General features: G+C 39.0%; 1 protein-coding gene across 1 annotated transcript in view; it reads left to right on the forward strand.

Annotated features, from left to right (window-relative positions):
• Nucleotides 1-284: 284 nt before the first annotated feature.
• LOC108701023 (receptor activity-modifying protein 2) overlaps nucleotides 285-15,316 on the forward strand; it is a 43,216-nt gene continuing 28,184 nt past the window's right edge. The window contains exon 1 of the mRNA XM_018235148.2: nucleotides 285-477. Coding sequence (XP_018090637.1) covers nucleotides 417-477 — 61 coding nt within the window. The 5' untranslated portion in view covers nucleotides 285-416. The remainder of the gene's footprint in view (nucleotides 478-15,316) is intronic.

Genomic DNA, 15,316 nt, shown 5'->3' on the forward strand with positions numbered 1-15,316 from the left:
CGGCAAAAATTGGACGTTGTTTGAACAACAAATCATATCCTGTGATTCGTTTGAAAAATGGCTGAAAATATAAACTTGCTCGCACTGGTTTGGCTTCGTCGAGGGACTTTGAGAAAAAGACCTCTCTGCTCTTTCTATTTGACACAGATGGTAACTTTTCTTAATGACAATAACTGTCAGAGCTCAGTGTCTTATTGCACTCTCCTGGTTCAGAAACCCTCTTTATACGTCACGCCATATATGTTGTGTGACGGTTCTCCCGGTGGGAGGTCTGTTCATAAGGCAGTGCTGAGTAATCTCATTATTTACACGGATTCTGTACTTGTGCAGGAAAAGCTCCGCTTCCTGGAACCCGTGTTCTTGCTTATTTCCCACTCCGCTGATTCAGCTGGTCAATAGCACAGAGAAATCCCAGGATGGAGTATAGGATTCTACAGACATTCGCGTACACACTACTGTTTCTGCTCTGCTCTTGGGGTAAGCTTTTCCTTCTGCACTCAATTCTCTTTCATTTAGCAGTTCAATGGCAGAACATCTGTTTAGTGTATCTTTTTCTTATTATACTCAAACTAAATTCCTTGCAAGCAACTTATCTGAAGTTCGTCCATGGGCTGGTCTGTAGTTAGTTTAACAGCATTATGCGAGCTCTTTGTGATGTCTGCATATGTTGCTTGACGAACGAACATGCACTCTTTTTCTCGCATACTATTTGCTCCCCTTGCAGAAAGTCATTCACAAAGAAAGGGATATCTTATTGACAACGCTTTGATTCTAAGTATATCTGTGTTTGCTGTAAGGGGTAGTACTATCCATGCATTCAAAAGCAATACAGGAAAGTCAGGGGGAAAAATATGATATTCTCTATACCACTTTGCCTTTATTTTTGTATTCTTTAAGGTTCTTTCTGTATGCAAGATGACAAATTATACTTTGCATTGTTCTCTGAAGCCACTAATCTTCTGAAATATAATCACAAAGCTGCTTTTGATTAGTATAATTTAAAAGTAAGACAAAGCATGCTTGTTTATATGATCATGAGTATTCTGCAGGCAAAATATCATCATTATGTTATTTACAGAGTTGGATCATCCCCAATTACCCATGCTTTGTTAAACTATATTTTGTCTAGTAAACTGCTTTGCAGTGATTGGTCACTGCCAATTTATACAGTAGTGCCTTTGTACTGTAGATACTGCTCTGATCCATTTTATTGGGGAAATGACTTATGGTTTGGCCCAATGTGGCAGACTCCTAATTCGTTACAATGGACAAGGCATTGAGGTCCATCATTAGTGTCGTGGCTCTGTTCTACCTGAACCAGCACATCACATGCACATAACACTGGCTGCAGGGAGCCTTGGTGTACAAGAGGTGCCCAAAAACATTCCATACATTGACATGATTTCACTGGTGGGCCATTATGTCCATTATGTCCAAGTATCATATGCCCTTCAATATTGGGCTTCCAATGGTCATGTAAATGCAGTCAAAAAAGTCAATTAACATGATTTGATAATAGGAAGGTATATCTTTAGGAATCTATTAATATATTCATTCAATAGACTTCTGGTAGCACAATTTCAGGTTGGCATAGAAGGTTAGACCAAATAAGCTAAATCTAAAGGCAAGGTTTGACTTACTGTTTATATGTGCATTTTGATACTGAAATAGAATGTAAATCACCTTCAAGGGGCACACAAAAAGAGTGAAAGTTTTACAGTTTTTGAATATAATTATGTCAAAGAAGAGCATAATTTCCTTATTTGAAACTAAGCTAATCTCATAAAGCAAGAACTGGTGGCACTGGTAGATAAGCAGCTGGCTTATCGGTTGGGGAAAATTTACCTTCTGGGAAGTTCTTTGAATTCTGATTATACTCCCACTTTTCAACCTCACAATGTGACTTCTGTCTCCAAGAATTCTCTCTGGAAGGTGCCAATACAATATTACTCAATTTGTTCTCTAAATAACAGTTTTGCAAGACTTGTCTTCAGAGGAGACTAAGATTTCTACACTTAGTATATACTGTTGTGTTGCATGTGCTGCTTCAATCAAAATCCAAAGTCCTTAAGGTGGAAAACTCTGCCTAGGAAAGAACAGGGTTTTTGTGCTGATCACTTTTATGATGCTAGGCCAGCACTGTTTTTTCAAACAGTGGGATGCAACAATTAGATTTTTTTAGCGATCAAGTTTTGTTTCAGTAAATAATCATGATCAGGTTCAAGTGTTTTCATAAATATACAAGTGACCAAGCCAAAAGAAATCACTATCGTGGGGAAAGCAATTGCGACTATACACTTGATACAATACTTAACATTGTATAAAGTGTGTTTAACAGGTCTTTTTGCAGATGGGTGTTATAATGAGCCCCAGTGATAACATTAGGAACAATACCAAATTGCAAAGGAGAGGAAGAACATGTAAACTATAAACCACATGGAAAACAGAAAACAAATGGAAAGAATAAAAAACCAAACACAGTGTTTCTTCAATAGCCCTGATTTTTTATATGTTGTGGCCTCGAATATGTAAGTTTTCACCTACATCACCATTTTTTTTGGAAGTTAGAATTCACAAGTAACCATATAAAGTTTCTGCTCCCTGGGGATTATTTGCTGATTCATCTGATTTCTGTGGCAGAAGTAAAGAACCATTGCACAGAAAATAACTAGTAGGAAAAGTAGTGTTTTTGAGAATAGATTGGCGGATGATAGTTAGATTGACACAGCAATTTAATTAAGATGACATTTTTTGAAATTGTCTTTTCAAATTAAACACAGGCAATGACATGATATTTAATGTCAGCACAGGTTTGAAAACATATTACCAAAGTTTTGAGTGGCTAAAAAGGAGCGTGGTTTAGGAACTACTAGTTATGTAAACACAATTTACTCTGCTCCCATATAAACTCATGTCAAAGCTGAATGTTTGAGTATTAAGAGATTCACCGTGATCTTGATGAGTAATTTAAGGTCCCCATAGAAGCAAAGATTTCTCTTGCCGAACGACCGATTTTAGGGAAGCCCGAGCAATCCTTCGAAATTATCGTGCGGTTAGTGGGATTTGAACGATCTTACGATTTTTCGGCCGAAATCTGTCAGGAAATTGATCGGCCAGGTCAAAAAATCTTTGTCGTCCCAGTGCAATCTATCTATGTTTGCAGGGCCAAGCAGGCAGCTACCCTTTAGTTTCCTGGCAAATCGGTCTTTTTAGTTGATGGTAAATTCGTACGATCGTTCCGAGAAGATCGTGGTCTCACGATCAGGATCTGATCTTTTAAAAATCTCAACATCTATGGCCAGCTTTAGATTGGCTGCCAGGGAAGACATTGTTTTTGACAATCTGAACCTTGCGTGCATGTAAACCAACTCACCATTAGATCTTGCATTTCTGCAGCCGTTAATAGATAAGGCTGGGCAATATTGGCTATGACCTGTACACAGGGGCTTATATAGATGCAGATTCCACAGCAATCACCGTTATTTGCTAAGCTTATTTCTAGGATTTGCTCTATTAAGCACAATAACTATCTGATGGGAATGTGAGCATTTTATGGGTGATCAGAAGCAAACAAATTTGCAAACCATGTGCAATGTCTTGCTTGGAGTGGTGTAAAGATCACTGGCATTGGAAAAGTGGCAGTGTATAAGTGTCCTTTGGAGTGATGTATTATGGCATTTTACCATCTGGCAGGCACTTCGCCTGGTCTGAGGTGGTAAAGGCAAGTCTGGCGATAGAGGTAACGTTCAGTAAAAACAAAAACTTTGTGAATTTGTGTAGTAACGCTCTTTCACCAGAGCGAAAATATGACTGGCGTTAGAGTGCAAAGTTGCACTAGAGTCTATCTCCGTCGCTAGCGTAGTTACGCCAGAACCCGTTAGTAAATCGGTAAAGTTCCAAAATGATGTCTGGTGAATTTTTATTTTATTATATATTTTTATTAAAGGGGACCTGTCACCCAGAAATAAAAAGCTGTATATTAAAAGTCCTTTTCAAATTAAATATGAAACCCAAATTCTTTTTTATTAAAACACTCATAACTGTTAAGAACTCGTTTAAATGTCTCAGCTGTCAATCATATATTGCTTGCCCCTCCTCTATGCCTTAGGCAATTACTTTCACTTTCCAAGATGTCACTGCACTCTCCACATTCCCGCTCCCTCCTCACCATCTAATTGTATAGCCAGTGCTTGGGCAGGGGTATCAGTTGCCACATTCTGGCACATAAAAAAGATTTTCGGTTGATGCAAAGCTTGCCTTAATAACAGTGTACACAAAATGGCAGCTGTCTGCTTGATTTGATAGTGAAGTCCAAGACTAAAATAAACAAGATTTAAATCATTCATATAGTGTAAGTGAAATAAATTTTGATTGACTGACATCATAAAAAAAGATTTGGCATTATTTATTGGGGTGACAGGTCCCCTTTAATACTTTTGGTTTGGGAATGAGATGTTGGACAGGCAGCTACCTGGATACTTTGGGCATATGTTACATATAGAAATATTTTGCTGCTGTGGCTTTTTACGCATTCAATTAAAACGTCGACTACAAAAGAAGGACAACTTTCTTAAATTTTAGGTTATATAAGTTCAAACAAGACTAGTGGTTTCAGCTATTTATTGTTCAATCCAACATTTCCAATCCATTATTTTGTCATGACTTCATATGGTTACACATACACAAAAATATATATGTGTCCTCTTTCATATATATTGAGGACTGAAAAATCTATATTTAGTCTGAACGTACACAGCAACAAACTATGTGGCTTCAGGGATTTACCACAGTTACCTGTATATCTCTACTCAAGACATAATAAAGTTATGGCATTTCTGTCTCACACCCTCTCATTTTATTTTACATCCTTGAATAACTGAGCAAAGCTTTAGTGACCTTTATCCATATCTTGGTTTGTAAGGGGATCTTTGTATCAAGTATCGGAAAAAGGAAATTGCCATGAGGAAACATAGTAGAGTCTCATATGCCGGAATGTTAACCTGGATTTTTGCATTGTGCGTCATCAGAGTCAAAAAAAGATTTGTGGAAATGTTCTTGCAACCACAACATGTTGTCACTCACCTGAACATGTTTGAGGAATAGATTGATAGCTTATTGAAACAATATCTTTGTCAAACATGCTGGCTGGCATTTTGTTTCTTAGGGTCTATTCTTCAAAGAGAAATAATGGGATGATATTTTAGGAACTTACAACCTTTGGCTGACCAGCTCTTGTTGATGTACAACAACTGCCTACCAGAGGGACACATGGCTCTCTAAATTCTGACCCTTTTGTAGAATAGATAAAAACATTTTTTAAAAGACCTTAAAAGAACTCCCTTAATCACAGAACATTTTATAGCAAGCCCAGCTCCCGTAAAGAGCTAATATGGACGCAAAGTTGAGCAAGAAATAACACTATTCAGGAAAGTAATTGTGCTTATGAGAACTTATGTGCAAGTGCGTGTCTTGTACAAGGTAGGCAGTAATTCCAGGGTTCCCTTAGCAGATTGTATCAAGTGAGTTGGACTGTTTTTATTTTTTTAACCCAAATTAACTTTATACAGTATGACTCACTACTGATCCTCCTTCTACTCCTATGAACATATCTCTCATGTGTCTGGCCCACAGCAACCCATCAGCAGCTCGCTTTATCATACATTTCCCACGATTTCCGGAAAAAACATACAATGGTAGAGTATGACATTTGGTTTTGCTAGATTTCTGATGAACGTGAGCTAAATCATGTTGATTGAAACCCCCACTGTGTTATTAAAAGGATGTGCTTATTTAACTTGAGTGACAGAAAGGAAGCGAGAAATTCAAAATAATAGGAATATCCTCTTTTTGCCAGACAAAGTGATATAAACATCCTTCCTTCTCGTTCAGTTATGCTGACTTGATAGAAAACTGTCACCAGGAGACAGACTTCCAACCTCTAAAAAACTAACGTCAAAGCTTTAAGTGGCAAACAATTGTAAGGGACAAACAGTTGGAACTTGGCAGTGTATCTTGTGTAATAATATGGTTTATGTTGGTGCCAAAAAATCTATATAGGTACTACTACAAAACGAATTAGTGATTCCTAATCAAATTTTATTAAAGTTAATCATGGGGAATATACTCACAATTTACCCCAGTCCTAGGGTGTAAGTCCAAGTCAACATTTCAAAAAATAAAAATGTGAGTGTCCCCCAAAATAATGAATCAATCAATTAAAAAATGAAAAATTTATCAGGACATCATAGCAAGACCTAACGCGTTTCGTATCTGCTGGGGCACTTACTCATTAAGTAATAATTGTGTGCCCATTATCAGTGCTCATGAACTACCAGCTTGTGTAAGCTGTATATAGCAAGTAATTCATCATTCACTAACAGACCGTATAATGATATATAATGGCTGCCTTATATAAACAGGCTTATATAATTGTTTCTCCATCCAGTTCATTACCGAGGCTTGGATTTTGCCAGCTTTTGTAGAACCCTGTGCAGCCCAGTAGTTGATATATTTTATAAAAGATAAAGTGATGTATAGCACGTCTCACTTAACGGATCTATTTATTAAAGGACAATTAATATTAATCATCCCTGTGATGATAATTACTACTATTTTAGGCCGGGTCAAACCACCATCTTGCTTGTGGTCCCTGTGATCCTTCCTGCTGCCTTGGGCATTGCACATGTCCAGTAGATCAAATCAGAGCCTTAGAAACTGAAGTTTTTATTCAACTGCACAAGTGCAAAATCCAGAGCTGCAGTGAGGATTAAAAGACTGGAAGCTAGTTGGGAGAGTGACACTCCCAAAAATAGTGTCCCAGGCTGGTGCATTTTTCAGCAAAGAGGAGCAACGGGCCGGGGGCTAAGATTAGAATCACTATACTGTATATTAAATTGGGTGACTAGCCATCATCTCAAATAAGGGATGCCTTTAAAAAGTTATGCATAGCTGGCTTAAAATATAGCTTTATTTCAAAGCAGTGGACACTTAGGGGAACCCTGTCAATAGGCACTTGATGCAAATACATGGAAGTACAAGGATCCTGTCTGGAAGCAAGCAAATTTAAAGCATAGCATCTTATAAATGAGTCCTAAAGTCTGTAGTCACTGTAATACCTAAAATTATTCTGCTTATTTGTATCTAATGGGGAAATGCATTTTGCAAGGGAACTATACAATAACAGCTCTGCTGCCTTCCATCAGGGGATCTTTCCATGGAACACTAGGGCTTCCTTCAAGATGACAAAAAGAGTGTTTCACGAATAATTAATACTCTTGGTACAATGTGATCCTGAGCCTGGTCTTATTCTAGATTCTGAAGTCTGGATGGAATTTTCCCTCTTCTGAAGAAAATTGGTGACAACAGATGTGTTTTTTTTATCTGAGCAACAGTTTGGATTTGATAGATGTGTGGGAACCTCAAGGAAGCACAAATAGCTCCGATTCTCATAATATGCTCAAATGTGTACAGGTTGAACTGTCAGAATGTTTCATCCAGTGATCTATCCATCTGTGTTTAGGGCATGATATTCTAAACAGTCCCATTGTTGGTGTTCCTTGAGGACTGGAGTTGGAAATCCTTTAACTATACCCATGTGAGTAGGTCAGACCTAGTGTGGTTAACATCTGCATTGAATAAAGATGACATATTCCCATAGCTTTCATTCAACAGTCTGTTATGCAGAACAAGATCTATTTGCAACAGGTCCTCTCGACTTTCTGTGGAGTTTTTCTTTGCAAAAGGCTGGTCTTTCATATTTAATCTTTTTGCTAACTGGAACCGTGGTCAGATTCAGTAAAACTGTGTCAAAGACACTAAGGCCACTACAAGACCTGAAAAACTGTCCATTAAATAAACGTGTACTCAATCCCCTTACAGCAGACATTGTCTAACAACCCCCATGCAGGTTCAACCTTTAGTAAGGGTTCCCCTTAGCCGATAAAAAGTCTTCCAGATTCATACTTTTTTTACTAGATGTAATTAAAAGGCAGAAAAAAGACATTTGGGGAGAATGCTTATTTTCTCTAATTAGCCTTCAGACTGAGCCCCCTTGCTACTGCCCAAGGGCCACCCAAGAGAGGGCAGCTGCACAGATTTACACAATCGGAATGCAGAGGTTACACAATCGGAATCAGAAGCTTTCAAAACATCACAATATGCTAAGAACCCAGTCCCTATGATTAGATTTTAATTTATTTATTTTAATTTGTTGAACAACTTAGATGGCTACACCAATCATATTTACTCTTCATTTTCCTATTAGACATTTTTGCTACAAGTTGTATTGGTGTGCCTCATTGTTCTGCTTTGATCTTTTGTTGTAACTCCTGCTTGTTTAACTTGTAAAACAATAAAAACATTTTCAATCAAAGAAACCAGTCCCTGTATGACCAATAGTTGTTGACTAGTAAAATGTACAAACATGGGCAAAACACAATATGGCACTTGGTACAGATATGTCAACTTCTTTATATTTATAGTGATTCTTCCCGATTTAAGCCATCACCCCTGGTTTCCTGCAGTAACAGGTCAGCTTCCTGCATAGGCGTATCACACAAAGTCCTCAATATTGTCTGAAGCAGTGTGGCAGGGGTGAAACCATGGCGGAGATTTCCTTGGATCACTTGGGATCTAGGTTGGCATCTCTGTTAGCAGCATGCTGCTAATATTTATCCCTGGTGACCAAATAAAACACAATAACTCTTCTCAGTTAGTAGGAACCTTTGTTCTTTTTAGGCTTGTGGGACAGCGATTCAGTAACTGTCGGTGGTAATTGCTAATCTGACATCTATGTTATAACCTTACATAAAGTAAAATGCAACATTATATTTTAGAATGTTTATTAACTTACTTATAAAAACCTCAATGAGTGAAACATGACACTGGAGTCCCTAAATCCCTATACACACACACTTGAAATGGAATCATGATTTTTTTTCTGTGCCAGCAAAACATCATGTTGCATTGAACAAAACTGGCCCCTCCCAGAACTCCAGACAAGATAGGGATTATAAAAAGCAGGAGCCTCTCCAAGTCTGGCAGGGAGTCCTGTCGTGGAAGAGCCGTGGGCAGAAATGAAATTAATGTCCCTGCAGATTTGTTTCTCTAAATGGTGGAGAGTGAAATGGGTGAGAGGCCTCGCATCTGGGCTCCTCCAGGCAACACAAACGAAAATACTGTAGAGCTGGGCCTGAGGCACTAAAAGGTTTGTGCTTAACCCTTTAAGTGCCACAGAACGTAGAATCTACGTTCTGTGGAAAAGTAACTTGAAATGCCACAGAACGTAGATTCTACGTTCTGCAGCACTTCCGGGTTGTGGAGCGGAGGAGCGGCTGTTAGAGCCGCTCGCTCCGTTCCGCTTCGATCCCCTGCCCCTAGGCAACGAGCAGAGCAGGGGATCGAGTGGCCCCTGGGGCGCGATCGCCCAGGGGCCCAAAAGCAGCAGCAGGCACGTGTTACTTACGTGTCCTGCTGCTGCAGCCTGCACTGCGCCGTTGATCTCCGCCCCCACAGCACAGGAACACGAGGATCGTCGCAGATGTCTTCCTGGGACCCCTCCACATCGTGTGCAACAGTCTTCAGCGACTTTTTCAGGTTAGTGCAACAATTACACACACAAACACACCAACACACACTTATTACAGTAATACACACTTAGATTCACACTTACACACACTTACACATACATTTTTGGGGATTGGGGGGGTCACTTACACTCACTGCACTTACACACATGTGCACACGCACACACGCGCACATAACATGTAATTTACCATTTGTATACACGCACACGCACATACATGGCATTGTGGCTTTTTTTTTTTTTTTCTTATCGCATCGTCTCTTTTTTTGGCTGAAAAAAATGTTTTATTGCCATTACGAATAGCGTATTCGCTAACCGTACTGTGCAATATCTTTTGTATGTTATTTCGGTGATTATATTGCAATTTTGGGTATTTTGGTGCATTTTTAGCCATTTTATTGAATTTTTAGCCATTTTATTGCATTTTCAGCTCTGCATATGTTGTGTTCACTTGTTTCTAGCCGTATAACCTGTTTGGCCCAGCTAAAATATTCAAACTGTGATTCTGATGGCCGATAACACTATTCTGGAAAAAAAACATTGATTTTTGTGGTTTTATTGGATTTTTTTTCATTTCACTCTTTACTGCCTTATTTTGTTTTGCCTTGTAAATTTTATCTACTATATATCCATTTGGGGGTCTCTGTGCGCCACATAGTTTGGTATATCTATGCATATTGGGCATCAAAGTGTTCCGTAGACCCCTGGCGTTCATATTTAGGATGTTTTATGCTGATACGTTACGAAATGTGGGGCATATAATGGGGTAAAATTCAAGCTTTGTGACGATTTTCAGAAATTTGATAAAAACCGTTATGTTCAGCATTGCTTTGCAGTTTGGCAGTTTGTAGTAGAAACACTTATTTACCCATATTGGATTCGTCAGAATGTGTACTTTCTGAAAATATATGGTTTTCTGGGGTCTCTGTACTGTTAGGGGGGTCTAATGTCGCATAATACACACACCAGGTGCTTATATTGCAGCAGCCAGAGCGTCAGCTGTGAAAATGTATATACACTATTGTCATTTGGTGGTCTCTGTGCGCCACATAGTTTGGTATATCTATGCATATTGAGCATCAAAGTGTTCAGTAGACCCCTGGCGTTCATATTTAGGATGTTTTATGCTGATACGTTACGAAATGTGGGGCATATAATGGGGTAAAATTCAAGCTTTCTGACGATTTTCAGAAATTTGATAAAAAACCGTTATGTTCAGCATTGCTTTGCAGTTTGGCAGTTTGTAGTAGAAACACTTATTTACCCATATTGGATTCGTCAGAATGTGTACTTTCTGAAAATATATGGTTTTCTGGGGTCTCTGTACTGTTAGGGGGGTCTAATGTTGCATAATACACACACCAGGCGCTTATATTGCAGCAGCCAGCGCGTCAGCTGTGAAAATGTATATACACTATTGTCATTTGGTGGTCTCTGTGCGCTACATAGTTTGGTATATCTATGCATATTGAGCATCAAAGTGTTCAGTAGACCTCTGGCGTTCATATTTAGGATGTTTTATGCTGATACGTTACAAAACGTGGAGCATATAATGGGGTAAAATTCAAGCTTTGTGACGATTTTCAGAAATTTGATAAAAACCGTTATGTTCAGCATTGCTTTGCAGTTTGGCAGTTTGTAGTAGAAACACTTATTTACCCATATTGGATTCGTCAGAATGTGTAATTTCTGAAAATATATGGTTTTCTGGGGTCTCTGTACTGTTAGGGGGGTCTAATATCGCATAATACACACACCAGGTGCTTATATTGCAGCAGCCAGCGCGTCAGCCGTGAAAATGTATATACACTATTGTCATTTGGGGGTCTCTGTGCGCCACATAGTTTGGTATATCTATGCATATTGGGCATCAAAGTGTTCAGTAGACCCCTGGCGTTCATATTTAGGATGTTTTATGCTGATACGTTACGAAACGTGGAGCATATAATGGGGTAAAATTCAAGCTTTGTGACGATTTTCAGAAATCTGATAAAAAACGTTATGTTCAGCATTGCTTTGCAGTTTGGCAGTTTGTAGTAGAAACACTTATTTACCCATATTGGATTCGTCAGAATGTGTACTTTCTGAAAATATCTGGTTTTCTGGGGTCTCTGTACTGTTAGGGGGGTCTAATGTTGCATAATACACACACCAGGCGCTTATATTGCAGCAGCCAGCGCGTCAGCTGTGAAAATGTATATACACTATTGTCATTTGGTGGTCTCTGTGCGCTACATAGTTTGGTATATCTATGCATATTGAGCATCAAAGTGTTCAGTAGACCTCTGGCGTTCATATTTAGGATGTTTTATGCTGATACGTTACAAAACGTGGAGCATATAATGGGGTAAAATTCAAGCTTTGTGACGATTTTCAGAAATTTGATAAAAACCGTTATGTTCAGCATTGCTTTGCAGTTTGGCAGTTTGTAGTAGAAACACTTATTTACCCATATTGGATTCGTCAGAATGTGTAATTTCTGAAAATATATGGTTTTCTGGGGTCTCTGTACTGTTAGGGGGGTCTAATATCGCATAATACACACACCAGGTGCTTATATTGCAGCAGCCAGCGCGTCAGCCGTGAAAATGTATATACACTATTGTCATTTGGGGGTCTCTGTGCGCCACATAGTTTGGTATATCTATGCATATTGGGCATCAAAGTGTTCAGTAGACCCCTGGCGTTCATATTTAGGATGTTTTATGCTGATACGTTACGAAACGTGGAGCATATAATGGGGTAAAATTCAAGCTTTGTGACGATTTTCAGAAATCTGATAAAAACCGTTATGTTCAGCATTGCTTTGCAGTTTGGCAGTTTGTAGTAGAAACACTTATTTACCCATATTGGATTCGTCAGAATGTGTACTTTCTGAAAATATCTGGTTTTCTGGGGTCTCTGTACTGTTAGGGGGGTCTAATGTCGCATAATACACACACCAGGTGCTTATATTGCAGCAGCCAGCGCGTCAGCCGTGAAAATGTATATACACTATTGTCATTTGGGGGTCTCTGTGCGCCACATAGTTTGGTATATCTATGCATATTGGGCATCAAAGTGTTCAGTAGACCCCTGGCGTTCATATTTAGGATGTTTTATGCTGATACGTTACGAAACGTGGAGCATATAATGGGGTAAAATTCAAGCTTTGTGACGATTTTCAGAAATTTGATAAAAACCGTTATGTTCAGCATTGCTTTGCAGTTTGGCAGTTTGCAGTAGAAACACTTATTTACCCATATTGGATTCGTCAGAATGTGTACTTTCTGAAAATATATGGTTTTCTGGGGTCTCTGTACTGTTAGGGGGGTATAATGTCGCATAATACACACACCAGGTGCTTATATTGCAGCAGCCAGCGCGTCAGCCGTGAAAATGTATATACACTATTGTCATTTGGGGGTCTCTGTGCGCCACATAGTTTGGTATATCTATGCATATTGGGCATCAAAGTGTTCAGTAGACCCCTGGCGTTCATATTTAGGATGTTTTATGCTGATACGTTACGAAACGTGGAGCATATAATGGGGTAAAATTCAAGCTTTGTGATGATTTTCAGAAATTTGATAAAAACCGTTATGTTCAGCATTGCTTTGCAGTTTGGCAGTTTGTAGTAGAAACACTTATTTACCCATATTGGATTCGTCAGAATGTGTACTTTCTGAAAATATATGGTTTTCTGGGGTCTCTGTACTGTTAGGGGGGTCTAATGTCGCATAATACACACACCAGGTGCTTATATTGCAGCAGCCAGCGCGTCAGCCGTGAAAATGTATATACAGTATTGTCATTTGGGGGTCTCTGTGCGCCACATAGTTTGGTATATCTATGCATATTGGGCATCAAAGTGTTCAGTAGACCGCTGGCGTTCATATTTAGGATGTTTTATGCTGATAAGTTACGAAATGTGGGGCATATAATGGGGTAAAATTCAAGCTTTGTGACGATTTTCAGAAATTTGATAAAAAACGTTATGTTCAGCATTGCTTTGCAGTTTGGCAGTTTGTAGTAGAAACACTTATTTACCCATATTGGATTCGTCAGAATGTGTACTTTCTGAAAATATATGGTTTTCTGGGGTCTCTGTACTGTTAGGTGGTCTAATGTCGCATAATACACACACCGGGTGGTTATGTTGCAGCAGCCAGCGCGTCAGCCGTGAAAATGTCTATACATATTGTCATTTGGGGGTCTCTGTGCGCCACATAGTTTGGTATATCTATGCACATTGGGCATCAAACTATTTAGTAGACCCCTATGTTTATATTTAGGATGCTTTATGCTGGTAATGATACATGGACAATACGTTGCTGGAAAGTTGAAGCTTTGAGGCAATTTTCAGATATTTCACCAAAACCGCCAAATTTGGCAAAGCCTTGCGACTCAGTAGTTTGGAGCAGAAAGGCATGGGTACCCATTTTAGATTCTGTAGAATGTGTACTTTCCAAAAATGTATGGGTTTGGGGGGTAAACATATATTTCTGTGTTTTTACCCCACAAAAATGCAGACAATGTGCTGATTTTTCATTAGCTGACGTTACCCACAGGACAATTTGTATGTGCTAACTTCATTTTGGGGCCTCTAAATGCCATATACTTTGGTAAACCTATGCACAGTGGGCACCAAACTGTTTGGAGGACCCCTGGCAATCACAATTTGGGTGCTTTTTTGTGATACGTAATGATACATGGGTGATATGATGCTGGATAGTTGAAGCATTGAGGCAATTTTCAGATATTTCACCAAAACCGACAACTTTGGGAAAGCCTTGCGACTCAGTAGTTTGGAGCAATAAGGCATGGGTACCCATTTTAGATTCTGTAGAATGTGTACTTTCCAAAAATGTATGGGTTTGGGGGGTAAACATATATTTCTGTGTTTTTACCCCACAAAAAATGCAGTTAATGTGTTGATCTTTCATTAGCTGAAGTTACCCACAGGACTATTTGTATGCACTAACTTCATTTTGAGGCCTCTAAATGCCAGATACTTTGGTAAACCTATGAACAATGGCCACCAAACTGTTCGGAGGAACCCTGGCAATCATATTTAGGGTGCTTTTTCTTGGTGCATAACGATACATGGGTGATATGGTGCTGAGAAGTTGAAGCTTTGAGGCAATTTTCAGATATTTCACCAAAACCGACAATTGTGGGAAAGCCTTGCGACTCAGTAGTTTGGAGCAGAAAGGCATGGGTACCCATTTTAGATTCGGTAGAATGTGTACTTTCCAAAACTATATGGGTTTTGGGGGGCAAACATATATTTCTGTGTTTTTACCCCGCAAAAATGCAGTCAATGTGTTGATTTTTCATTAGCTGAAGTTACCCACAGAACTGTTTGTATGCGCTAACTTCATTTTGGGGCCTCTAAATGCCAGATACTTTGGTAAACTTATGAACAATGGCCACCAAAATGTTCAGAGGAACCCTGGCAATCATATTTAGGGTGCTTTTTCTTAGTACGTAATGATACATGGGTGATATGGTGCTGGGAAGTTGAAGCTTTGAGGCAATTTTCAGATATTTCACCAAAACCGACAACTTTGGGAAAGCCTTGCGACTCAGTAGTTTGGAGCAGAAAGGCATGGGGACCCATTTTAGATTCGGTAGAATGTGTACTTTCCAAAAATATATGGGTTTTGGGGGTAAACATATATTTCTGTGTTTTTACCCCACAAAAATGCAGTCAATGTGTTGATTTTTCATTAGCTGAAGTTACCCACGGGA

The sequence above is a fragment of the Xenopus laevis genome, chromosome 9_10L (genome assembly GCF_017654675.1).
Source record: "Xenopus laevis strain J_2021 chromosome 9_10L, Xenopus_laevis_v10.1, whole genome shotgun sequence".
Taxonomy (NCBI): domain Eukaryota; kingdom Metazoa; phylum Chordata; class Amphibia; order Anura; family Pipidae; genus Xenopus; species Xenopus laevis.